The 27,080-nt window shown below is 43.0% G+C and overlaps 1 protein-coding gene across 5 annotated transcripts in view; it reads right to left on the reverse strand.

Annotated features, from left to right (window-relative positions):
* Nucleotides 1–27,080, reverse strand: part of CPNE9 (copine family member 9) — a 70,243-nt gene that overhangs the window by 7,973 nt on the left and 35,190 nt on the right. For 3 of the 5 annotated variants that reach the window (XM_034431752.3, XM_087883812.1, XM_087883811.1), the window contains 9 exons: nucleotides 21,871–21,934; nucleotides 18,544–18,647; nucleotides 16,753–16,857; nucleotides 15,374–15,415; nucleotides 13,930–14,005; nucleotides 2,671–2,724; nucleotides 2,239–2,300; nucleotides 1,842–1,888; nucleotides 663–844 (listed from right to left, as the gene is read on the reverse strand). In XM_034431752.3, the coding sequence (XP_034287643.1) occupies nucleotides 663–844; nucleotides 1,842–1,888; nucleotides 2,239–2,300; nucleotides 2,671–2,724; nucleotides 13,930–14,005; nucleotides 15,374–15,415; nucleotides 16,753–16,857; nucleotides 18,544–18,647; nucleotides 21,871–21,934 (736 nt within the window). Of the gene's footprint in view, nucleotides 1–662; nucleotides 845–1,841; nucleotides 1,889–2,089; nucleotides 2,190–2,238; nucleotides 2,301–2,670; nucleotides 2,725–13,929; nucleotides 14,006–15,373; nucleotides 15,416–16,752; nucleotides 18,447–18,543; nucleotides 18,648–21,870; nucleotides 21,935–27,080 lie in introns of those variants that run through there. The other 2 variants (XM_087883814.1, XM_034431755.3) reach the window with 2 other exon arrangements.

Consider the following 27,080-nt stretch of genomic DNA (forward strand, 5'->3'; position numbering starts at 1 on the left):
CGCGAAGTAACCAGTCATAAATTGAGGACTACCTCAATCTAACTTTCAAGTGCCTCATTAGGAATGCGGAACCATGACGGAGTGTTTTACAGAACCGACCCCTGAGAAGGTCCTTTTTCTCTAAGAGCATAAGAAGCTCTCTCACAATGTATTCCTTCAACCCATCTTGTATATAGTAGATCTCCCCAATAGACATACTATTTCTAAAAGGTTCAAAGGTTTTCCCTGTCCAGGTGTGACCAACACAAGTGGGGAGGTGCTCATCTCCGATTCTCAGCCGAGGGAGCCTGCGTGGTCTGAGGGATGCTTCTGTCCTCCTGTGGCCAGCATGAAAATACGGAATGCAGTAATTTTCCCACCAAAGTGGTACCTATTTATCTACTCGCATTTGCATGCTTTCAAACCGCTAGGTGGGCAGGAGCTGGAGCAAGGAACGGGAGCTCACTCTGTTATGCACTACTTGGGTCTCAAACTCAGGTTGTCGGGGCTTTCCAGCTGACAAGCTCAGCGTCTTAACTTTTGAGCCATCATGCCATCCCCCTTACTCTTTCAGATCCATTCAGATGAAGATGCCAGGGATGGGACTTGAGAGTTGGATGTGTATTGGCAGGCATTCTCCTGTTACGGTCCCTCCTGTCTTTGCCCAGGAAGTTCTTTCTTACCAAAGGGAACTGATGAGACACTTTGCCATCTGGTGGGATCTTGGCACCAAAGCCATAAGCAGGGAAAAGTTTGTCGCTGTCATAATCCTGGATGATTTCGCCAACTGCTTTCAGTGCCATGGCATAGGAGCTGAGTTGATAAGGGCTCATATAATGAAGAGAAGTGGGTTGTGAAGGGTTTCCTGTGGAAAGGTATTTTGTCAGTCTCAAAAATTCTGCATCCGCTTTTTCCCCCAGCCCAAAGATGTCATGCCCCCATCGGGGCCTGAATCTGCGGAGGAGGATGAGTTGGAGCTAGAGCCGACAGAGATTAAGGGGGCTGGTTCGTTGGCTTTGGAGGAATGTGGGGAGGAGCAGGCCAAAGCAGCCCAGGGCCCCTCAGGATTGGGACAGCTTGTTAGCAGGAAGGAATGGGGGCAGAATGACCGAGAGAGAGCAAGTGGTGGACAGGAGGAACGACAGAGCTCAAGCGATGAGCAAGGACCACCCCCTCCTGATCCCCAAACATGGAGAGTGGAGAGAAGGCAGGAACAGCGCAGGCCAACCCAATGACTCGGGAGGAGAGCACCCCACCCCTCTTCACAAGGCACATCTAAGGACTGAGATTTAAGGAGATGATCTGGGGAGGGGCGTTTGTTGGGAACAAACACTGAATTGGCAGAGTTTGGTGTGCCGGTACAGTTGTACTTTGTAGGACTGCTTGCTTCTTTCTGACTTTGTGGACTCAGTACCTTGTTCCTGACTTTGTGGACTCATTGTTTGTTCCTTGGTTCATGGACTCATTGTTGGTTTCCTTTGCTGGACTGGGTGCAGCCAGAGGTTGCAATGTGTATGTGTGTGCACTTTGCTCTGGGACTTGCCAAGTGGGAGCGTTTGAGGGAAAGTTTAGAGCATTAAAGGGGAGTTTGAACTCTCAGCTGGCCGTGTGACCTTTGGGCCTTGTTCTGGGTCATCACAAAAGGTTTCTTGGAATCACAATACAGGTAAGTCCTACATCTTCCTCCCTGGCCAGTGGGCCCACATGAATTCTCGTCCTATCTCCCCCAAATAATGGGAGCAGAGACAGTGCCCAGGTGTGACCACTCCTAAACAAATCTTAACGAGTATCAGAGTTAACCTGGCCACTTTGTGTTACCAGCAGTCAGTTCCCATAGTGACACGCAAGCGTGCCGCACTCACCATTGGATGCCGTGAAGTCAATGGCGACGGTGAAATTCAGCTGCGTCCTAAGGATGGTGCGGAAAAGAGAGAGAGAAATGGATGCTGCCATCCTTGGGGGATCCCTTCCAATGTCCCAAGGGTGCTCCCTTTTGGGGTGCTAGGCAATTCATCTTCTCACCAGCACCAGCAAGTCTCCCTCTTCAAGAGACCAGAGCATCCCCGCCTTCCCCAATGTGCCATTCCTGAGGCATCTACTTCCTTATCACCTTAAAAAGTCATTGTGCTCTGCCCCTGATTCCCTCTTATAGTTCCCCCGCAATGCCTCAGAGGCAGTGGACAGGAAGAGGGCTGAGGGCTCATGAAACCCTCAGAAACCAGGGACCTGAGAGGCATCCAGGATTTTCAACCGACGCACCCGCCTCGAATGTAATCAACAAAGGTGAATTCTGACTGCACTGTGAATGACAGAAGGGTTACCTACCAGGAACAGAGAGAAACAACAAAAGAGAAGAAAAAAAAGAAGAAGAAGCAGCATGAGATATTCTGCATGGTGAGCTCATCTGGGCAAGAAAGAAAGATTTGGGGAGGGCAGGGTCTGTGCTGGATTGGCCTGAAGAGAAGTGAATCAGGAAGAGAAGGGAAATGTGATTGGCTTCGATAACACAAGCACTTCCTTTTTTTTTTTTTTTTTTAGAGCAGGTAAGACGCTTGACTGGAAAAATCTGGATTGTGTACCCCAGTGAAAAGATTCCCATCAGCTTCACATGACTCAATACACTGATTGGTAAGGACGAGGGGCGGCAGGGATGTGGGCTAAGAGAGGGGGAAAAAATGGTCCTAAACTTACAGTCCCCGAGTTAATGTACTTCTTTTTCTTGCACTTCTTCCTAGGGTTCGAAACCTGGAGAGGGAAGAAAAGAATGAATGAGAGAGGAGGACTTTTTCCCTTTAACTAATAAATTAGAGAGCCAGTTTGGTCAAGTAGTTTTTTTTTTTTTTTAATTTGATTTATATGCCGCCCTTCTCCGGAGACTCAGGGCGGCTTACAATGCGTTAAGCAATAGCCTTCATCCTTTTGTATATTTTATACAAAGTCAGCTTATTGCCCCCACAAACTGGGTCCTCATTTCACCTACCTTAGAAAGGATGGAAGGCTGAGTCAACCTTGAAGACAGTTAAGACAACAAGCTAGAAACTGGGAGACCGTGAGATCTAGTCAGTGGTGGGATTCAAATTTTTTTACTACCGGTTCTGTGGGCGTAGCTTGGTGGGTGTGGCCAGGCAACACTTGGCCTCCTGCACCCCCCTGGGAGCAAAAGCAGGCACGGGGGGAGATATGCTGCCCCCCATGCCCCATTTTGGGCCTAGGAGGCCTCCCTGAAGCCTCCTGGGAGCAAAAACATGCCGCGGGGGCCCCCGCCCCCACCCACTGCTCCCCGTTTTGGGCCTAGGAGGCCTCCCTGCACTTACCTGGGAGCCAAAAAGGGGCGCGTGGGGACTCCTGGAAGGGGCGGGGCAGGAAGGGCAGCAAGTTAACAACCTGTTCACCTGAACTGGCCCGAACCGGCTGAATCCCACCACTGGTTCTAGTCCCACCTTAGGCATGAAACCTGGCTGGGTGATTGTGGACCAATTGTTAGGAGACTGTGAGTTCTAGTCCCGCCTTAGACATGAAAGCAGGTTGGATGATTTATGGATGAGCCGTTTGCTTTCATGGTGTGGAGACAATAATTTGGTCCTTAGCACCAATGAGACCAAGGAACTTATAGTGGACTACAGAAAGAATAGATCAGACATCCAGCCCTTGCTTATCAATGGAGACCTAGTGGACCAAGTGGCTAATTTTAAGTTTCTGGGTGTTATCATAAAAGAGGACCTGACCTGGGACACTCACATTGCAGCACTGGTCAAAAGGGCCCAGCAGAGATTATGCTACCTGAGGCTTCTCGGGAAACAATAACTGAATGCAAAACTGCTGCTGATCTTCTACTGCTGCACCATAGAGAGTATTTTAACTTACTGTATCTGTGTATAGTTTGCCAATTGCACAGTGGCAGATAGGACTGTCAGATGTAAATGCCTTATTCCCTAATGTGTAAATAATGTATATATGGGATATCGGGGGTTAACTTATTCTTTGTTTCCTAATGTATTCATAATTCACCACTCCCATTCTTGACTCCGCCCTTTGTATATATAAGGAGCCACCCTCACCATTTTCCTTGCTTCTATCTGTGAATATTCAGTGAATATAGAATGCCTGTTATGATTAAAGAGAAATATATTTAAACCTCTAATCTTTATTATCATTATTGAGTCTGATCCTAAAAATATTGCAACAAGCTGGTAGCAGAGGATGGTTAATTGACTCAATAAATACTTAAAAATGTCTAAGAAAGATAGGCCCAACACCAGGGCCTACAGCAAAGAAATAGAAACTGAACAAGAAATAATCAACGAATCCACAAACGCGATTTCGAGAGAATCCGAAGAGTACACCACAGAAGAAGAAGAACTAATAAATGAAAATAATGACCAGGAGGAAATCGAAATAGAAAATAACGAACTCAGGTCAGAAATATTGAAGCTATTAAAAAGCCAGAAGAATGATGAAAGTCTCATCGCGAATCTCCAAGAAATGCTGAAAAACAGCGGAGCAGCGAGAGAGAAAAACATCGTCAAAGAGAAACCCAAAGACCAAAAAACTGTGAGTGATATGACTACAGAGAAAGTCATTATGAAAAAGAAAAGATGTGATACCGCGCGAAATTTTGAATGGCAGCCATCTTGGTTTCAACAAGCCTCCAAAGGGAGCGAAGCAGAGCCAATCAAAATGCTCAGTTCAAAATTTCTGGCGCGAAAATGTTATCAGACAACGAAAGTGAAAAGGAAGATTCGAATTCTCCAGAAGAACCCGAATCAGAAAGCGAAGACGATTTAACCAAATCCCAAATAAAATCAGCAATGAAGACGCTTTTTGCTGCATTTGGGCCAAAATTAAAAATTTCCAAAGCGCCAACGAAGAAGCAAGAGAACAAGCCGATACCTCAAGACCTACACGCTCCCATCCTGACTTCGAGAGCGACGACGCCCGAGCCCAGAGAGCCATGCCGATTCCGCCCCACGCCGCAGACCAGATCAAATACCAACGCACACAAGAGAAAGAGAAGAACAGTCGCCGCCATCAGAACTCCTAAAACCGAGCCAGAGACCGACTCGTCTGAAGAGGAGCAGAGCGAACGAGCTGAAATGGAGAGAACCTTCCACGACGATGCCAAAGAAGAAATGAGCAACGCGCATGTGCGAAACCACGTAGACGGTCCGGAAAGACTTGAACTGGCCAGAGAACCACGCAGACTCGTTGCGAGCATCCCCATGCCGTTTTGCAATTTCCTGCACTTGCGAGATCACGGACTACCTCAGGTTGTAAGTAATGGACAAAATAATGTGGGAAACTTACCCAGTGACTTCCCAAAACTTAGAGTTGATGGCATTAATTTGCAAGAGTGGTATCAACAGCTCCAGGTTGTCTTTATGAAAGAAAATTTACTATTCTTTATCACTAGTCCTCCAAGAAGACCTTGGACTTTAAAAATAGATTGTTTACATCATAGAGCATTCTTCTTAATAATATCTAGCGTATCTCCTGCAATGTATTATAGTATCAAACCAAACCTAACTGTTTCAGAAATAATTCAATGCATGTTTAATCTGTTTCACAGCGACAGTGTAGCTACCACTACAAGAATGTCTAAGGATTTCTTTTCTTCCAGAGTAAAACCAGGGGTTTCCATAAGTGAGCATTTGATATCTCTAAACAAAATAAGAGCTGAGCTGCATCTGAGGGGGGAAGTGATTTCAGATCAAACAATGAAAAGTGTTATTATCAATTCACTTGATTCATCATGGGATAGTTTTATGTCACACTTAGACACCATTAATCTAGGATATTTATCCATAGAGAGTCTATCTAACAAATTGATAGCAGAAGACAATTCAAGAAAAAATCGTTCTAGCAATCACACAGAACACAAATCTTTTAGGAAGGTAGCTTTCCAAGAAAAATACAATGAAGCTTTTAAATGCCACAATTGTGGGTCCAGGGAACACAATAGAAGAGACTGTCCCAAAATATCAAAGGAGAGACATAGGCCAGAATATAGAAGCAGATACAATTATAGACAGTCTTCCACAGATAGATATAAATATAGAAGCCCACCAAATTACAGAGAAAGTAGAGGGGGTAGAGAAAATTCAAAAGAGAGAAAATCTGGTTCACTGAATGGACTAAATAAACAAGACAGCACTAAAACACAACAAAATGAGAACAATAATTGGCTTATCGATTCTGGAGCAACCAATCACACCACTAATAACAAAAATATTCTGTCTTCATTTACAGAAGATAAGTTTGTAATAAAGGTAGCTAATCAAGAAAAGGTTCAAGTATTAGGCAGAGGAAACATAACATTGCCTGGTCTAGGAAAAATAGAGGGGGTATTGTTAATTCCTGAAATACCTCATAACATACTAAGTGTCATAAAACTAAGTAGAGATTCTGACATCAATATAGTTTTCTCGAAGGGGAAAGCAACTTTAGAAAAGGACAAAACAAATGTAGGCACTGTGATGATTAAAGGAGGCCTACCCTATCTGGTAACAAAAGAAAGATGGTTACATAACATTGATTCAAATATGGAAGATTGTATTGAGGCAGATGATGAAAATGTTAGTAACAGTGACAATGATGAATGTAAAATATCTCATGATCACACAAATACACACAAAGAGAAGAAACCAAGAATAGGTAAACCAATTCATGATGAGTGTGCTCACATCTTACATAGGAAGTTAGGACATGCAAGTTTTCCTGTAGTACAAAAAATGACTGAACACGCAGAAGGTGTCAAAATAAAAAATTGTGAAAATTATTTGGAATGCTCAGTATGTAAATCCACTAAACTAAAAACTAGTCCCAGGCCAAAAAAATCCAACAGATCAACTAACAAAATTTTTGACTTAGTACATATGGACTTAGTTGGTCCATTAACTCCATCAATCACTTATAGAAAACGTTACTTCCTAACAATAGTAGATGACTACAGTCGCTATGGTTTTGTTTACACATTAAAACACAAGGATGAAACCTTTCAGAAATTTAAGGAATTCTACAAACGCATAGAAACACAACATAATATCAGAATAAAACAAATTATGACAGATAGGGGATGTGAATTCATGTCTAAAGAATTCTCCCAATGGTTAAAGGATAGAGGAATGCTACATTTCACGTCTAGTCCATTTTCTGCATTCCAAAACGGGATTGCAGAGAGAAAGAATTCCACACTACAAACCATGATTAGGTGCACATTAGAGGATGCTGGTTTAGGCAAACAATTTTGGTCAGAAGCCTTACATTATTCAAATTACACTCAAAATAGAACCTGGTCCAGTATTGTGAATAAAACACCATATGAGGTGATGTATAATAGGAAACCCAAATTAGCACACATGCACATATTTGGAGTCACTGCAGACGTACACATACCTAAACAGTTGAGAAGAAAGGGAGAAAACGTATCCAGAAGATTAAGATTTATGGGATATGAAACTGGCACCAAAGGGTACAGATTCATTGATAATAGTAACAAATTTATAGTCTCCAGAACAGCTGTGTTCCATGAACAAGCCAATTGGTCTAAATTACATCTTAATGAAATATTTCCAGATAAATGCAAAGATACAAAATCTTGTGAGGAAGGAACAATAGAAAATCAAAATATCAACAAAAATACAAACAAAACCAAAACTTGGACAAATAGTCAGCACAAAATAAAGACAGACACATTAACAAAAAAGGAAGCAAGATATTTGCATGACAACCATAGCAAACCTGAAAGAGCTATTAGGAACAATAGAAATCAAATACCAGGTAAATACAGAGATTACATAATGCATATGGATGGTGAACAAATAACACCTAATACATATGAGGAAGTATTAAAACTCCCTTATGAAGAAAAGGAAAAATGGGAACTAGCTATGAAAAAAGAGATGGAAAGTTTGCAAGGATTAAATGTATTTACACCTGCGACTGCACCTAAAGATAAAACAATCATAGGTACTAGGTGGATTTATAAAATTAAGAATCTAGAAGGAGGCAATACTCTATACAAAGCCAGATTAGTTGCACAAGGTTATGCACAAAAGTATCCGGAGGACTATACTGACACATACTCCCCCACAGTGAGAACAGAGAGTGTTAAAACAGCTCTGGTAGTGGCATCTGCACTCAATCTTGATGTATTTCAATATGACATACAGACTGCGTACTTACACGCAAAACTAGATAAGGAAATATATGTAAGGGCACCACACAGTCAATACACTAATAAGAATGAAATCTGGCTATTGAACAAGAGTCTATACGGGTTAAAACAATCTGGCAAAAGATGGTATGATTGTTTGGTAAAAGTACTTAAGACCATGGATTTTAACGCTACCACCGCTGATAACTGTTTCTTTGTAAAAAAAAGTGATGATCACATTGAATTCGTGTTAATTTATGTAGATGATATTTTATATATAGGAAAACACAAGGAGAGAAGAGAAACCTTTGTAAATAAGCTAAACGAACATTTTTCGTTGAAATCTCTAGGTAAAGTAAACAAATACCTTGGTGTACAAATTAACAAAACTAGAAGGGGATTCAAACTTACTCAAAAAGATAAGATTATTGAACTTCTAAACAAATGCAATTTAAACAATGCTAAACCATGTGACACTCCTATGCAAACTGATTTCCTTAGAAACACTGATGAGTCTTCCCCTGAATTCAAAGATAATACATTTTATAGATCAGTCATAGGTTCACTTCTTTATATATCTAATTGGACCAGGCCAGATATTGCATTACCTCTCAATTTATTGTCAAGACATGTTAGTAAACCAACTATGTATCATTGGGAAGCTGTCAAAAGAATTCTAAGATATCTAAAAAGTACATTAGACTTTTGTTTAGTATTAGAACCTAGTAATGACAAAGAACCAAAACTTACTTGTTACGCAGATGCGGATTGGGCTGGAGATATATCATGCAGAAAGAGCACTTCTGGTTATATTTTTCTATTAAATAACTGTCCAGTTTACTGGTACACTGGTAAACAAGAACTGGTAGCCACTTCAACCACAGAAGCGGAATATGTTTGTTTATCCAAAGCTGCAAATAACCTTGTATGGTTTAATGATTTGATTTCAGATGTCTGGAAAAAACCTGCTTTACCTTTTGTTATGCATGAAGATAATAAAGCAGCCATTGAAATATCCAGATCCGATGCCATTGGACAAAGATCCAGGCACATAGATATAAAGTTTAAACATGTGAGACAATTGTCTCAAGATGGATTTATCAAAGCAGTGCATTGTGATACCTCTGAACAATTAGCTGACATATTAACGAAGCCTTTACCTTCTAAACAGCACAAATATTTAACTTCAAAATTATATGTCTTATATTGTCCTGAATCTGAATGTAATTGGTGTTGTATAGCGAACCGGCATTTAGAGGGGGATTTGTCAGATGTAAATGCCTTATTCCCTAATGTGTAAATAATGTATATATGGGATATCGGGGGTTAACTTATTCTTTGTTTCCTAATGTATTCATAATTCACCACTCCCATTCTTGACTCCGCCCTTTGTATATATAAGGAGCCACCCTCACCATTTTCCTTGCTTCTATCTGTGAATATTCAGTGAATATAGAATGCCTGTTATGATTAAAGAGAAATATATTTAAACCTCTAATCTTTATTATCATTATTGAGTCTGATCCTAAAAATATTGCAACAAGGACAGTGCTCCAGAGGGTCAACGTCATTGCCCAGAGGATCATTGGTTGCCCTCTCCCCTCTTTGGAAGAGCTTTATAGCTCCCGTTGCCTTAAGAAAGTTCAAAACATTCTTAAAGATCCATCTCATCCTGGGCACCCTTTTTTCTGAACTATTACCATCTGGCAGACGGTACAGGACAATAAAAACAAGGACAAATAGGCTGAAAAATAGCTTCTATCCCAGGGCAGTAACTATATTGAATTCCACTGTATATTGCAATATTAATGCGATATCAGAGGTTTTAAATTCAGTTGTATAGAATGTGAAGGATGTGTTTTTTTGTTTTATTTTTATAGTTTTTTTTTATGTGCACTGAAAATGGCATTTAATTCCGTTGCACAAGGTGCAATGACAATAAAGTAAAGACCACAGGTGTCAAACTCGCCGCCTCACGTTGCCTTCATGTGATGTTTCGTGATGTTTTTTCCCTTCGCGGAGCTGGGGTGGGCGTGGCCACTGCATGACGCATCCGGCCTGCGGGCCACCAGTTTGACACCCCTGATTTAGACCAATCACCAGGTGATCATGAGTTCTAGTTCCGCCTTAGGCATGAAACCAGGGCAGGTGACTTTGGCCCAGTCAGTCTCTAGGTCCAACCTACTTTATATGTAAGCAAAATAAGAGGAAGAAGGAGTTTGGGGTATATTCTAGCATTAGTCATAAAAATAATAAAGGCGGGATAAGAATAAATAAACAAATAACTTTAGCACCAAAGTTCCATGTATGCAAATGCTGCTTCTCCCTTTGGGGCTTCTATAGCCCAGTGATACAGATTCATGGAGCTATATGGAACAAAAGCATCCTACCCCAGCTCCTTTCTGAAAGGCAGGGCCATCTATTTTTTTTTTTTTTTAATTTAGGCTAGGCACTGCCAAATAGCAGTCCATGCAAGTTAGTGTGGGAAGATGCAAAAATGGGCCACAGATTCATCCACCCAAGGAGAAGCAAAGATGTTTTTAAATGATAAAAGATATTCTGAAAGTTGGGTGTTTCCAGATGAGACAGCCTGCAATAGCACTTAGACTTATGTATTGCCTCATAGTGTTTTACAGTCTTCTCTAAGCGGTTTATGAATGTCAGCCTATTGCCCCCAACAATCCGAGTCCTCATTTTACAGACCTCGGAAGGATGGAAGTGCTAAGTCAACTGTGAGCCGGTCAGGATCGAACTCCTGGCAGTGGGCAGAATTAACCTGCAATACAGCATTTTAACCACTGCGCTAGCATGGCTCTTTAAATTGCAATGCATAAGGTGACCCTAAATGAAGTTGGTTTCCAGATGGAGTCCACTTCTGTTAACTCATAGTTATTACTTTTTATTTTTCCTTTACTACTGAAAACCAAAGAGGGAAGGTAAGGGGAAAGTCTGAAACCTCTCTACCAAATGCAATTATTCTTTTTGCCTGATATTTTTAAAAAGGTACAGAGCACACAGTTCTGACTTAAATGAGAGAGAGTCCATTCAGAAGTGGCTGTCCCAGGGATGAAATGCTCCCGGTTCGGACCGGCTCGGGCAAATAGGTAGCGATAATGGCTGGTGGTTCGGAGAACCGGTAGCAATGGAAGTTGGAGGCTCCGCCCACCCGCCCCATTCCCCGGAGTCGGGGAATGCCCCATTCCCCGACTCCTACTGCCCACCTTTCTCCCGCAGCTGGCTGTCAGGGAAAGCAAGCGCCCGAAAGGTACCGGAGTCGCTCACTCTCCTTCTTGAATGAGCCGCTCTGGTCCACACACTGGCTGCGCAATTGCACACGGTTTATTTAATTCAGCGGCAGATTGGATGTGTGCTTGCGCAGCCAGCGCGTGGATCAGAGCGGCTCATTCAAGAAGGAGAGTGAGTGACTCCGGTACTTTTCGGGCGCTTGTCTTCCCTGACAGCCAGTTGCGGGAGAAAGGTAGGCAGTAGGAGTCGGGGAATGGGGCAGGTGGGCAGAGCTGCGGGAGAAAGGTAAGCACATGCCGGCAGAATACAAATTTAAAAAGTTTTCCTACCTGGTTCTGTGGGCATGGCTTGGTGGGAGGGGGTCTTGTGACTGAGTGGGCGTGACTGTGAGTGACTTTGAGTTGGCCACGCCCACTCAGTCACAGGACACTCCTCCCCACCAAACCACGCCCACAGAACCAGTAGGGAAAAATTTTAGATTTCACCCCTGAGCTGTCCCCTGTTCATAATTCTAAGAAAGAAGACCCGTTTTACTGTTGGTACCCAAAGATACAGAACTGGTTTTCTTAGTTTTGCACTACATTACATCATCATCTTCTGTAAGTAAAGAAACAACTATGTGCAGCAACAGTTTTAGATACCCTCGGAGGAAAACCCTTGGGGAGGGACGGAAATTTTCGCTTATGGCTTTGTACACAGCATATGCATATTGCAGAACTTAAAATGTATTTTCAGCACATAGCACTGATGTACATGCTAAAATATATATGGAATTGCTCGTGGCCATAATAAAAATATAACTATTAATGCATGACTAGGCTTCGTCTTCATAGCACTTAACTGATTGTTTTAATCAGATTTTTTTTTTTTTACACCTTCCCTGAACATTTCAGTCAGAATCTATCAGAACAGAGCTGGAAGAGACCTTCTGATCCAACCCTCTGCTCAAGCAGGAGACTCTATACCATTTCCAACAGGTAGGTGTCCAGTCTTTTCTTAAAAACCTCCAGTGATGAAGCCCCTACAACAGGGGTGTCAAACTCGTGTCGTCACGGTGGTGTCACATGATGTATCGGGAGGTTTTCCTCCTTCGCTAAACCGGGCGGGGGCGGGGCCAGAACATGACGTAACTGGCCCGCGGGCCGCAAGTTTGACACCACTGCCCAACAACTTCTGAAGGGAAGCTGTTCCACTGGTTAATTGTCCTCTCTGTTAGGAAGTTTCTCCTTAATTCCAGATTGCTTTTCTCCTTGATTAATTTCTATCCATTCTTTCTTGTCCTGCCCTCTTGTGATTTGGAAAATAGGTTGACCCGCTCTTCTTTGGGGCAGCCCCTCAAATACTGGAATACTTTCAGAAACTTCACAGCTATCATGTCCCCCCTAGTCCTTTTCTCTAAACTAGCCATACCCAATTCCTACAATCTTTCCTCATATATTTTAGTCTCCAGGCCTTTAATTGTCTTAGTTTTTTTTTTTTTTTTTTAATTTGATTTATATGCCGCCCTTCTCCGGAGACTCAGGGCGGCTTACAGTGCGTTAAGCAATAGCCTTCATACTTTTGTATATTTATACAAAGTCAGCTTATTGCCCCCACAAACTGGGTCCTCATTTAACCTACCTTAGAAAGGATGGAAGGCTGAGTCAACCTTGAGCCTTGGAGAGATTCGAACCAGCAGTAAATTGCAGGCAGCTGTGTTAATAACAGGGTGCTTTAAACCACTGTAGTACCAAGGCTCTTCTTAGTTGCTTTTCTCTGAACTTTTTCCAAAGTCCCAACATCTTTTTTGTAATGTGGTGACCAAAACTGGATGCAGTATTCCAGGTGTGGTCTTCTTACTAAGGCTTTATAAAGTGGTACTAATACTTTGTGTGAGCTTGATTCTATGCCTCTGTTTATACAACCAAGGATTGCATTAGTTTTTTTGGCTGTTGCTGCAGTTCATATACAACATTTGGAGAATGTTGTATATCAACTTTCTTTGAAGAAAGACAATTATTGGTCATAGCTCCCAAACTGCCAAATCAACAGTCTTTTGGTGCAGGGGGACAATCAGAGATAGCTAATACACCATCAGATCTGGTTTATGCAGACTAGCTCTTAGTATCCATCTGATAAGAAATATTTTCCTGTCAAAAAAGACCTCAAAAGTGATTGGAGGTTCATGTCAGCTTGTCTGCTCCCAGCCTTATATCATAAAATCAACATATTTCTTTTTATTTTTGTCATTTGGTTTATCATTATTATCTAAGATACTGGCCATATCCATACCTATTCCACCAGTTATGTCAGTTCAAGCCCTATCAATTGTGGAGCCGACCAGCGACAGGGAGCTGCAGCAGAGGGATGAAAGAGCCACATGCGGCTCCAGAGCTGCGGGTTGCTGACCCCTGCTCTATACCAATGAGGACTAGAAACATGTTTGTGTGCATTGTTTTTAAACCCATTGTATCCAGATTTCTCAGCAGACATGCAATTTGTTGGGTCCAAGTAGTACAAGAAAAACTAACATTTTTCAAGAGGAAAATGATTTTGCCAGGAGAAAGTCTTACCTCATAGACTGTGAACTGGTTCTGGGCGCGAGAGAGTTCCCGATAGCTTGTGGCAAACTCTCCAATGAAATCGTGGCTGCCGAGACAACAACAAAGAAGTAATGTAACGCTTCACCGTTGGGGTAGCTTAAACCTGGATCGAGGAAGTGTATGAATAACAAGTGTTCAGAGTATCCCACATCCTGCTGTGAAGAACCGAGGATTTTTAATTACTCCACCCACCCAATTCACTTAATCCTCTTTGCCCCACAGGGGGCATCTACAAAATGCAGCAGATTGAGATGTAGAAAGAATTGTACTGCTTCAAACTGCAGTTGGGGGTGGGGGGGTGGGAATGGATTTTGAGTGCTTTGCATCGGAGTCCAAAAGCCCAAATTCAGTAAGAAGGAAATAACCAAAGCACAGAGTTTGCAGAGCAAAACCCCATTTTCTCTTTCTCTGCTATCTCCGGATTTCCTCCGTTATAGATTTTTCTTTGTACTTAAAAATGGCCTCTCCCGTCTGCTTCCCAAAGGACCATCACTCATGTTACCATTGATCCAGCACCAAACAGACAGGGGTTGCTCAGATCAGGGATTGTGAGGGGGAGGACAATAAATAAATATGGGTTGTCTGAAGGATATGGTGCAACCTCCAGGTGACTTCAGGGCAGTGGTGAAATCTAACATTTGTTACTACTGGTTCTGTGGGCATGGCTTGGTGGGGCGGGGGGCGGGGTAATGTGACTGGGTGGGCATGGCCTTTTTTTTTTAACTTTTAAAACCATTTTTTCTACAACCTCTTCGGCGAAGAGGTTGTAAAAAAATGCTTTCAAAAGGCTCTGACGATCCCAGCTGAGTTGCCTGATCGGCAGAGGCTTTTTTTCTTTTAAATGCCTCTGACGATCCAAGCTGAGTTGCCTGATCGGCAGAGGCTTTTTAAAAAAGCCTCAGCTTGGATCGGCAGAGGCATTTAAAAGAAAAAAAGCCTCTGATGATCAGCTGGGCATGGGGGAGGGGAAAGGGATTTTTGCTACCGGTTCTCCGAACCACTCGCCTCCATCGCTACCGGATCGGGCAAACTCAAGAGAGCACAAAAGATCCCTAAATTAATACTTCTGGAAATCCAGGATGGGGAAAGTGGTCTAATAAAAACTGGTCACAGGTGGGTTTCAGCAGGTTTTGACCAGTTCTGGAGAACCAGTAGCGGAAATTTTGAGTAGTTCGGAGAACCGGTAGTAAAAATTCTGACTGGCCCCGCCCACATCTATTCTCTGTCCAAGTCCCAGCTGATCGGGAGGAAATGGGGATTTTGCAGTAACCTTCCCCTGGATTGGGGAGGGAATGGAGATTTTACAGTATCCTTCCCCTGCCACTCCCACCAAGCCACGCCCACCAAGCCATACCCACAGAACCGGTAGTAAATAAATTTGAAACCCACCACTGAAACTGGTCTCTATTCTCACCTGCCATCCCGGTCCCAGTCATAGACGTCGATTTTCACGGTCCTAGAACAGAGGTAACAAGTAACGAGAGAAAGTGAGTTCCCAAAGGAGGGTTTCAGCTTAGGAAAACAAGAGCCCAAATGAAAAGGGAGATAAGGAGATATTATTTTTATTTATTTATTTATAATTTAATTTCTATACCGCCCTCCTCCCGAAGGACTCGGGGCGGTGTACAGCCAATTAAAACACTATATATACATCGATTTAAAAACCAATTAAAAGTAATAAATAATTTTGGCTCAGAATTAAAACCTAATTAAAACACCCAATTTAAAATTATTCACAAAGATAGCCCAGCCTGGAGGAACAGTAGGGTTTTAAGAGCGCAGCGAAATACACGGAGATCAGAAATCTTACGTATTTCCGGGGGCAGTTCGTTCCAAAGGGCAGGAGCACCCACAGAGAAGGCTCTCCCCCTGGGTGTCGCCAGCCGACATAACTTGGCCGATGGCACCCTGAGGAGTCCCTCTCTGTGGGAGCAAACTGGCCGTTGGGAGGCTACTGGCGGCAGAAGTCAGTCTTGGAGGTACCCAGGCCCTAAACCATGGAGCGCTTTAAAGGTGGTAACCAACACCTTGAATCGCACCCGGAAGACCAGTGAGACCGGGAGCCAGAGCAGCTCGCGCAGTAGAGGTGTTACATGGATAGATATGCTGTAGAGTTTTATGTCCACACTCATTAAATTCCTTTAAGTGCCAGTCCATAATACATAGAACTTTCTTTTCACTTCTGAGAAACATGCCAGGAAATATCAATCTTCCTTATACCATTAAAAATGTATGTATGTTCCACCTATATAGATAATCCTCAATTTACAACAGTTTGTTTAGTGACGGTTCGAAATTACAACGGCACTGAAAAAAGTGACTTAGGACCATTTTTCACACTCACAATTGTTACAGTATCCCCACGTTCACATGATCAAAATTCGGGCGCTTGGCAACTGACTCATATTTATGACAGTTGCAGTGTCCTGGGGGCCACATGATCCGCTTTTGTGACCGTCTGACAAGCAAAGTCAATGGGGAAGCCGGATTTGCTTAACAACCGTGTTACTAATTTAGCAACTGCAGTGATTCACTTCACAAATGTGGCAAAAAAAAGTCGCAAAATGGGGCAAAATTCACTTAACAACATGAATTTGGGGTTCAATTGTCATCGTACATCGAGGACTACCTGTACGTCAATGGTTTTTGATAGCCTTGGGGCAATCTACACTCAGAGGACCTTTTGACCTGGAAACAGCATTTAAAAAAATCTAACTTAAACTTCTCCTCTAATATTTGGGTGCTCTGTCCTTTGCCAGCCTTTAGGCCCGAAGTATAAATATAAACTCTAACCTGTCATAGTCTCCATTGCACAAGGAGCGGACAGGAATGGAAAACGGTTGCCACACAGGATTCAGATTGTTCTTCACCACCTCTGTCTTGTGGCAGATGGTGAACCTGGAAGCAGAGAGGAGTCATGGCAAAAGGGGGAAAGAGCAAACACGAAAGGAGACCTAATGGGCTTTGAGGTGGTGTGGAGTAACATATTGCAGCCTCCAGAGATGTTGGATTGCAATACAGTTGAGAATAGAGTTTGTCATGCTAGTTCAAGAGGATGAAAACTGTAGTCTAGAATGGGGTCTCCATACTTGGCAACTTTAAAACTTGTGGACTTCAAGTCCCAGAATTCCACAAGACCACTGGCCGAGGAATTCTGGGAATTGAAGTCCACAAGTCTTGTGGAATTCTGGAAACTGAAGTTCACAAGTCTCAAAGTTGCCAAAGTTGGAGACTCCTTGTCTAGAACATCTGCAGGCCGCCAGATTAAAGAAAGCTGATCTATCTATCTATCTATATCTATAAAGAAAGCTGAGTCCGAAAGGAGAAGGGCGGTTTAGAAATTCGAATAATAATAAATCCAGAAACCAGAAGAGCTGTCCATCTCCAAGAAGAGCCAACTGGCACAGGCTCCTTTGGGTTTCCGAAGCCACAAAAATTGGAGAGGGAATTTCACCGGGAGCTCTTGAGCCGCAGCATCTCAATTTTCCCCTTCTATCTGTGCATCCCAAACCCAGGCACTGCACACCGTGCCTCTTGGCCTTCTTCCCCAACATCCTTTATTGGAACATCCACTAGTTGGGGAAGGATGGAGATCAACTTGATGTGACGGAGAACAAATGTGGGAATGTGCTCTCCACATTCTGAGCCAAGCTAGAAATGGACATCTTCTGAGCCAAGCTAGAAATGGACATTGAGTGCTACCGTTGCTAAGCAACCGGGATAGCCTTCTCTGCCTCTACCACTGAAGGACTGAAGCAAGGTCCATAACCATAGCTGATTTTCGCCACATATGGAAAATCTGACTCTTCCACTCTAAGCATGCTGAGGAAAAGAACTCATCAGCTGCAATCACTCGTGTAACCATCTTGCACAGCCCCAGAACACATGCACTGAAAAACAAATCCCTTTCTTCCCTCAGCATCTCTTCCTCCATCTCAAATATGGGGGGTGGGGGGGAGGTTAAAAATGGGTTGGGGAGAAAAATATACAAATCTACTTTTGGGGACCGTGAATATACAAGCTGACCTTTAGAAAGGTAACAAGAAAGAAAGCTGAGATGGCATCCTATCGAGTAGCAAGGGAGGGGTAAAGGGCAAAAAAGATACCTCAGCCGCTGATCAAGGAAGCCATGTTAGCTCGGCTTAAGCTACGCCCTACACCCCCCCCCCCCCGCCATTATTTTCTGCTCATATGACAACAGGGAATAGTTGTTATATTCCTTCATGCTAGGGACATGTAAAATAAATAGTATTTTTTTCTCAAATCTTATTCTTCCATCTCGGAATAAAAATGGTGAGTGAAAACTAGTGCAGAAAAAAAAATGGGGTTATTTATGTGGGTTGGGGTCACATTTGAGAATCAATGTTCACCCATCCTTCTCATCTCTCTTTAACTAGCAGAAAAGAATGGCCGGAGAAGAGAGAGGTAGAAAGATAAGCCTAGAGTCTCTTGGAAGCAGACACATATGTGTGTCAACAATTCAGGGCCTAATGACACTATCAAGGCAGCTACATGCCATTAAAGTAACAGCCCAGAATCGGGCCTGGGAAGTTGGTTGCCTCGAAAGGGAGTTCTCTTGCGTACGTGCCGTCTTCGTTGCTGCGGTAGAAAACAAGGAAGGGATCGGATTTGCCAAAGAAATCCTTCTTGTCCAGCTTGTTGGCACACAACTGCATGGTGACAATGTCCTAGAAGGAAAAGGCGACATCAGAAAAGGAAGCGGAAGCAAGGGAGGAGGAGGCAAAAATAATTAACTATCGGAGTGGAAAACTACCCAAAAGAAACAGAATAAACCCACCGTTTCAAACTTTTTATTTTTTTTAATACTAACAGACACTCAAAATATACTGCTCAAAAAAATAAAGGGAACACAAGCAGAAGACATCCGAGATCTGAATGAATGAAATAGCCTTATTAAATACTTTGCTCTTTACATACAGTAGTTTATACACTGCTCAAACAACTAAAGGCAACACAAAACTACTGTATGTAACGAACAAAGTATTTAATAAGGCTATTTCATTCATTCAGATCTTCGATGTCTTCTGCTTGTGTTCCCTTTATTTTTTTGAGCAGTGTATATATGTAAACACAAAAGAGCCATTTCTGATTTGATTGCATTTTCTAAAAAAAACGTTCTCGTTGTATGATTTGTTCATGTTCTTTCCCCGAGGAACATGAATAGCTTACAGATGGTTTCCAGCATCTCTGGTCTAGGCTGTTTTTAGAGTCAGTCCAGGTTTTTTTTTTTTTTGTGGCATTATACCTCTGAGAATTAACTTCCATTCAAAACTGCTAGTGGCCAAATTTTACAATGGCCCTTTTTAAGATAAGTAGTTTAAGTGGCTGAGTTTCAGGGCTGAAATTTGTCAGGAATGGATGAATTGAAAACATTCTCATCCACAGATGGGCTCTTCCGTACTTTTCCATACTTGAAGAGCGCATTCTCCACTCATCCATCCCTATATATCTCTTTTTTCTTCTCTCTCTCCTCTCTCTCTCTCTCTCTTTTCCCTCTCTCTCTCTCTCTCTCATCCGCAGCCATGTTGAGGCAGCAGGAAGCATAGCAGAACTGGGGGCAGGGAAGTGTATTTCCTGCCATAATGGCATAAAATTGACTGTCCCCATATTTGATTCCTATCTTGAATCTATACCTCTGTTTTGGCTTACTGCCAAAATGTAGCAATGTAATTTGGGGTATGCAGGGCATATTAAACAAAGCTTTTTGCTGTTCTGGGGCTGCCACAGAGAAGCAGTGGTCAACCTATTCTCCAAAGCACTTTGAAGGCAGGACAAGAAATAATGGATGAAAATTAATCAGGGAGAGCACTAAGGAAAAATTTCCTGATAGTGCGAACAATTAATCAGTGGAACGACTTGCCTCCAGAAGTTGTGAGTGCTCTATCATTGGGGGCTTTTAAGAGACCGGACAGCCATTTGTCTGAAATGGTATAGGGCCGTGATGGCGAACCTTTTCTGGACCAAATGCCCAAAGCGTGCACATGCGTACGCCTGAACACCCAAAATGTAATGCTCGTGCAGCCGTCGCACATGTGCTCTGCCCATGGTCCCCTGCATGCACTCCACCCCACGCATATGCGCACGGCCTCCTGCATTCGCCTAGCATGTGCACACCCCCGCATGCACCCCACGCACATGCACAGCAGAGACCTGATGACCAGCTGGCTGGAGGGAGGCCCATGCGCATGCGTGACAGAGCTGAACTGAGGCAACGGCTTGCGTGCCCACAGAGAGGGCGCTGTGTGCCACCTGTGGCGCACGGGCCATAGGTTTGCCATCACTGGTATAGGGTCTCCTGCTTGAACGGGGGTTGGACTAGAAGACCTCCACAGTCCCTTCCATTATTTTACATCAATGGTACAAGTACACGGCACAATTAATTCAACTTGAGCCTTGGTGGTGCAGCAGACTAAAGCACTGTTAAGTAACACCAGCTGCCTGCAATTACTGCAAGTTCAAATCTCACCAGGCTCAAAGTTGACTCAGCCTTCCATCCTTTTGAGGTAGGTAAAATGAGGACCCGGATTGTGGGGGCAATAAGCTGACTTTTTATAAAAAAGAACACTGCTTAGGGGGGCTCGAAAGCCCTACTAAGCAGGTATATACAAAAGTATGAAGGCTATTGCTTAACGCATTGTAAGCTGCCCTGAGTCTCCGGAAAAGGGCGGCATATAAATCGAACCAATAAATAAATAAATAAATAAACTTTAATTTAAATGCTCTAAAAATTACTAAGCCTTATTAAGATTTCGGGGTTCCTACACGAACTCCTGAAAGGTTTTGGCTTAAGAAGGTTGAAAAGTCTCGAGATTTGAAGAGAGAACACCAAAATCTGTGCCATTTTAAAAATAGCTAATTTTATTTTCGGTATCTACACTGTGGATTATTGAGTTACATGAATAGTGAGCGTTATGGTTGGGTATCTTCCTCCACCGTTTTCTGGCAATTCATACCATGCCATTCAAAAGTCAAGTATGGTCCCAGATTCGGCAAAGGTTGTTTGTCCCTGTTCTTAATTGGACGTCGGTGTAAAAGAGTTCACCTTGGTTGTTCTCTAAGCTTGGTTATATTTCCTGCAGACCAGTGGTGAAATGTAAAATTTGTTACTACCAGTTCTGTGGACGTGGCTTGGTGGTGGTGGGCGTAATGTGACTGGGTGGGCGTGACCAACTTTTTAAAAAAATTTTAAAGCATTCTTTTACAACCTATTCGGGCGAATAGGTTGTAAAAAATGCTTTTAAAAGATAAAAAAAGGCTTTGATGATTACGCGGCACAGCTGTGATCATTGGAGCCTTTTTTTTTTACTTTTTAAAAGCATTTTTACTTTAAAAATGCCTAAAAAGTAAAAAAAAAAAGTTCCAACGATCACACATCACTCAGCTGATCATCGGAACTTTTTTTTTTTTTTTTACATTTTTTACTACCGGTTCAGCGAACCAGTAGCATTTTTTTACTACCAGTTCGGGCGAACCGGACCAAACCGGGAGCATTTCACCCCTACTGCAGATATTTCGTTACTCAAACTAGATCAGGGGTCTCCAACCTTGGCAACTTTACGACTTGTGGACTTCAACTCCCAGTTGAAGTCCACAAGTCATAAAGTTGGCAAGGTTGGAGACCCCTGAACTAGATAACATCATCACTGCTAGTAGTGATAAGTAGTGACCTTGTTTGGGAAATGAAACATCTGCAAGAAAACAACCAAGTTTAGAGAGCACCAGGGACCCCCTTAGTTCAAGCCTGAGCTACAAATATTCTTCTTTGTTGGTAGTTCACCTTAGACAGGCTGCCCCACTCATTTTACTCATGTCCCACTATGCATGAGGTGGTGGGAGGGAAGGCGTTCCCAACTTTTCCCCCCAAGATGAGAGAGAGAACAAGCCACTCACCCGACAATTGCTGAGCTCTTCAGCAGACAGCACTATGGCACCACATTTCTTTCCTGGAACCCCCCTAAATGCGATGGAGAGATAAAAACCCAAAGTTAGGGTGGGAGTGGTCCGTTCTTGCTGCTACAAAGGAGTTGCTCCTGCTGGCAGTAATGGAACCAACATGGCAACGTAGGATAGATGTGTAGACAGGAACGCAAATGAGAAAGATGAAATACGATCACCAATACACGTCCAGGAGGAAGTCGGCAGCCATGCACAGGGACCAGTCAGGGTTTCATAGTAAAACAATGTCCCCACACCTGAACTTCTCATATGTGTTGAGCTTCAGCTCCCAATAATTTCATGTGCTGTGCAGGCAGAGGATTATGGGAGCTGAAACCTTCGTTTCTGGTGGCACCCAAGGCAGAGAATACAGTGTGAGATAGATAGCTAGATACCGTAGATAGCTACCTAGCTAGCTAGAATGATAGACAGAGAGAGACAGACAGAGATAGAAAGATAGATAGATAGATAGATAGATAGATAGATAGATAGATAGATAGATAGATAGGCAGGCAGGCAGGCAGGCAGGCAGGCAGGCAGGCAGGCAGGCAGGCAGGCAGGCAGGCAGATAGCCAAATATAGATATAGATAGACAGATAGATGATAGATAGATACAGAGACAGAGATAGAGATAGAAACAGATAACTAGCTAACTGTTTAGCTAGCTAAACAGACAGACATAGACAATAGATAGATAGATGATAGATAGATAGATAGATAGATAGATAGAGAGAGAGAGAGAGAGAGAGAGAGAGAGAGAGACAGGCAGGCAGGCAGGCAGGCAGGCAGGCAGGCAGATATAGATATAGATAGACAGATAGATGATAGATAGAGACAGAGATAGAAATAGATAGAGCTAGCTAGCTAAACAGACATAGACGATAGCTAGATGATAGATAGCTAGATGATAGATAGATAGATAGATAGATAGATAGATAGATAGATAGATAGATAGATAGATATGTATGTAGACAAATATAGAGAGAGATAGACAGAAGATAGATAGAGACAGAGATAGCTAGATAGACAAATATAGATAGAGAGATAGACAGATGATAGACAGATGATGGTCAAATAGCCAGATATAGATGGATACACATAGATAGATGATAGATAGACACAGACAGACATAGAGATACGCAGAGATAGATAGATGATAGGTGATAGATATAGATAGATGATAGATAGATGATAGACAGACAGACAGATGATAGATACAGATATAAATTAACAGTTAATAATACACATAAACAAAGCTTGGAAATGGTTAAAAGCAAGATAAACAGTAACGATGGAGAAAACCCAATTTGTGGCTTCAACTACCCAAAAATGTATTGCAGGCATTGCTTTATAAGAGGGATGGGTAACCTTCAGCCTCTTTTCTGCAGCCTCCACAGAACCCTAAAATTCTGCTGCTTAGATTGGGTGGCAAACAATAGACTTCCTATCACTTTTGATTGGAAAATGAAACAAAGCAGTTACGTGAAGCCTCTAGTAGGCTTCCTTCTCTGTGTAAAGCTGAAGAAAAGGAAGACAAACCTTGTGGTTATCCATCAACATCACCATCGTCTTTTATATCCCCCATTTTCTTGTTAGAATGATGTGCTAATAACTATAACAGCCATATAGCAGCTCCCTTGCTTTATAGCATGCCTATTAGAAATTACTGGACCCTGAATCCAAAGTTAGCTGAGCGGAGAAGATTAGCAATAAATAAAAATTAAATAGCTAAACTGCAAGAGGCCATTGGGTGGGATAATAATATTGAAGGGAATTGCACTCCCTTCCCCCCATTATATTACAGCAATGTGATTCTTATTTGCCTGGCACGGATGGTTACCCTGAATAGCTTCCTTCGGTCAGAAAGCATAAATGCCAACTAAACAGCATAGGAGTAGATTCCCCTCAGTTGGAGATCAGAATGAAGGAGCAATCAGGAGGCCTGCTCCAGTGGTGGGTTTTAAAATTTTTTACTACCAGTGGGTAGTGGCTTGGTGGGATGGCATGGCTTGGTGGGCGTGGCAGGGGAAGGATACTGTAAAATCTCCATTCCCTCCCCACTCCAGGGGAAGGTTACTGCAAAATCCCCATTTCCTCCCGATCAGCTGGGACTCGGGAGGCAGAGAATAGATGGGGGTGGGGCCAGTCAGAATTTTTACTACCGGTTCTCCGAACTACTCAAAATTTCCACTACTGATTCTCCAGAACTGGTCAGAACCTGCTGAAACCCACCTCTGTCCTGCTTCCTAATTCCCACCATAGCAAACTGTCAGGTCCCAAGAACGACAGGTGGAGTTACCTTCGTTGCTTGGATTATTCTTCACCTACAGACAGAATCTTGCCGGGCTAAAGCAACTATTTGCAGAGCTATAGAGACATTCTGGGATGTCAACTCTGAAGCTAGCCTGACCGAAAGCCATCTTGGAGGCTTCAATGCTGCCACAATGGTGCTGAGGGATAGGGGGGGGGGGAAATAGAGAAAGCTGTGGTTTTGTAGCCAAAACAAAATAGTTTCCCTTGTCAACCAAGGACATTCCCATTGGTGGCTGAGGAGAGGAGGAGTGAAGTTTCCAAGCGACCAGACAGCACCTTGATTGGACCATGTGACATTGCTTGGGAAAAAAGCCTTGGCAGTACAATGGTCTAAGGCACCCTGTTATTAAGCTGGTTATTAAGACCAGCTGCCTGCAATTACTGCTGGTTCAAATCTCTCCAAGGCTCAAGGTTGACTCAGCCTCCCATCCTTTCTAAGGTAAGTAAATTGAGGACCCAGTTGTGGGGGCAATAAGCTGACTTTGTATAAATATACAAAAGGATGAAGGCTATTGCTTAGCGCATTGTAAGCCGCCCTGAGTCTCCGGAGAAGGGCAGCATATAAATCAAATTTTTAAAAAAAGGGGGGGGGGACTTTTACTTTTAATTAGGTGAAAACCGCGGGAATCTTTAGAGTCATTTTTCACCAGCTTGTGCCAATATGATATATCCAATAAACTTGTTCTTTGAGGAAATTGTTTACCATACCTTCTGCTTGCTATGGGTGTATTACTTGGAACCGTGACATGGGAACTGCTAGTTTCAACCCTCTTCCTGCCAACCAAACTTTCCAAGCTCTGCTGCCTCTTTGCCCTCCTGGGAATCCAGACTACATTCCACCACACAAGGCGACTGCTGTGTGTCACAACCATTTTAAGGTGGGCAGCAGCATACTTTGTCTCTGAGGGAGAAGCAGGTCCCCAAGACCTCCAGCTTTGTCCTTGCTGCCAGGTGGAAAACCCCCGAAGTTCCTACAAGTTCCCCCCCCCCCCAAAGCTGAAGGACTGAGGGCCTTCAGCCAACAGTATCTGTTCTGAGACAGTTCCAAATACAATCCTTCCCACGCAGGGCTCAGAATGGCCCGACCATCCTTCTCCTTCAGTTTGCTAATGCATCTGTATCAAAGCTGGAGTATTCCAGCAAAGTCCCTTCCCCCCACACTCCACACACACACTTGGCTGCCCTCCCACACCCGAGAGCTGAGTTCCTTTTTATTCAGGCTGCCAACTAATGAGATATTTTAATCAGAAGAGCTGAACTGATTAAGCAATTACATGGCTGTTGTTTTTAAAGTGTTTCTCTTCCTGAGATCCTCAGATCGTTGCTGTAACCTGAATGGAACAAATAAGAGTGAAGCCATTGGCCTTCGGGAATTTGAAATTGTCTATTTCTGATCTCTACAACCTGGGTTTTTTTTCCAAATCAGTAGGGACTCTAAGGAATCTTAGCCAAACCCCAGAATTTTCAGGCAGAGTTCCAACATCCTGGAAGGATGAAGACAGTGCTTCATCCATCCATTTTTCTTTCTTTCTTTCTTTCTTTCTTTCTTTCTTTCTTTCTTTCTTTCTTTCTTTCTCTTTCTCTTTCTCTTTCTTTCTCTCTCTCTCTCTCTCTCTCTCTCTCTCTCTCTCTCTCTCTCTCTCTCTCTTCCTCCTCCCTCCCTCCCTCCCTCCCTTCTGTTGGAGAATAAAGGCTGCTTAACTGTATTAAAACATCTGAGACAAAAAAGCATACAAACTGTTCAAATCCCACTTCAGGTCGTCCTCAATTTATGACCATAAATGAGCCTGGGATTATTGTTGTAAGTCATGCAATTCATTAAGCAGGTCATCAGATGACTGACTTGATTTTACAACTTTTTCATGGAGGTCATTAAGTGAACCCATTGTCCCCAGTGGATGTTTTTTTTGCTGGAAACTGGAAATAAACTCCAGTTTCCAGCAAAAAAAAAAAAAAACAACCATTGTAAATCCAAGTCATGTGACCATGGGCCACTTCAAATGGCCATAATGTGGGCCACATTGAGAGAAGTCCCAGCCATCAGAACTTTGAATCTGAATCTGTGTCATAAGTATCATTTTTGGAGTCCATCGTAACTTCAACTGGTCCTAAATTGAGGATTACTTGTGGTACTATGACTTATAGAATCACAATCCCACAGAGTTGGTCTCCTCTGGGTCCCGTCAGCTAAACAATGCCGGCTGGCGGGCCCGCGGGGGAGGGCCTTCTCTGTGGCTGCCCCAGCTCCCTGGAACCAGTTACCTCCTGAGGTCCGGACCATCCCCACCCTATTGGCCTTCCAAAAAGTGGTGAAGACCTGGCTTTTCCGGCAGGCCTGGGGCCGTTGATCTCGCTCTTGTGATCTGGCGAGATCCGGCCGTGAATGGCGTGAACGAGTTTTTAATGTTTTTAATTTTTCAATGTTTTTTTATAATGATTTTTTAAAATGTATCGTGAGCCGCCCTGAGTCTTTGGAGAGGGGCGGCACATAAATTAAATTAATTAAATTAAATTAATTAAATTGGGAAGGACAGCAGCCATCTAGCTCAACCCCTTGCTCAGTGGAAACTCCATGACTGAAAGCTGTTATGGTGACAATATAGTCAGTTGCTGCTCTAGCTTCCCAGGTGGAATAGAAAATCAAAGTTGTTCCTACAGAGGGATTGCATAGAAGGAAACGACTGTATGAAGGAGAGTGCCTTCACACACTGAGCTAGAGGAATCAATAGAATCATAGAGTAACAATGTCCCTCAGAGGTCATCCAGGCCAACCTCCCACTCAGTGCCAAATAGGGGTCCTTGGTGCTCACTCAGATTGGTTGTTTTCCGTTGAAGACATTTCATTACGCAAA

The sequence above is a fragment of the Pantherophis guttatus genome, chromosome 2 (assembly GCF_059756535.1).
Source record: "Pantherophis guttatus breed Tessera chromosome 2, ASM5975653v1, whole genome shotgun sequence".
Lineage (NCBI taxonomy): Eukaryota > Metazoa > Chordata > Lepidosauria > Squamata > Colubridae > Pantherophis > Pantherophis guttatus.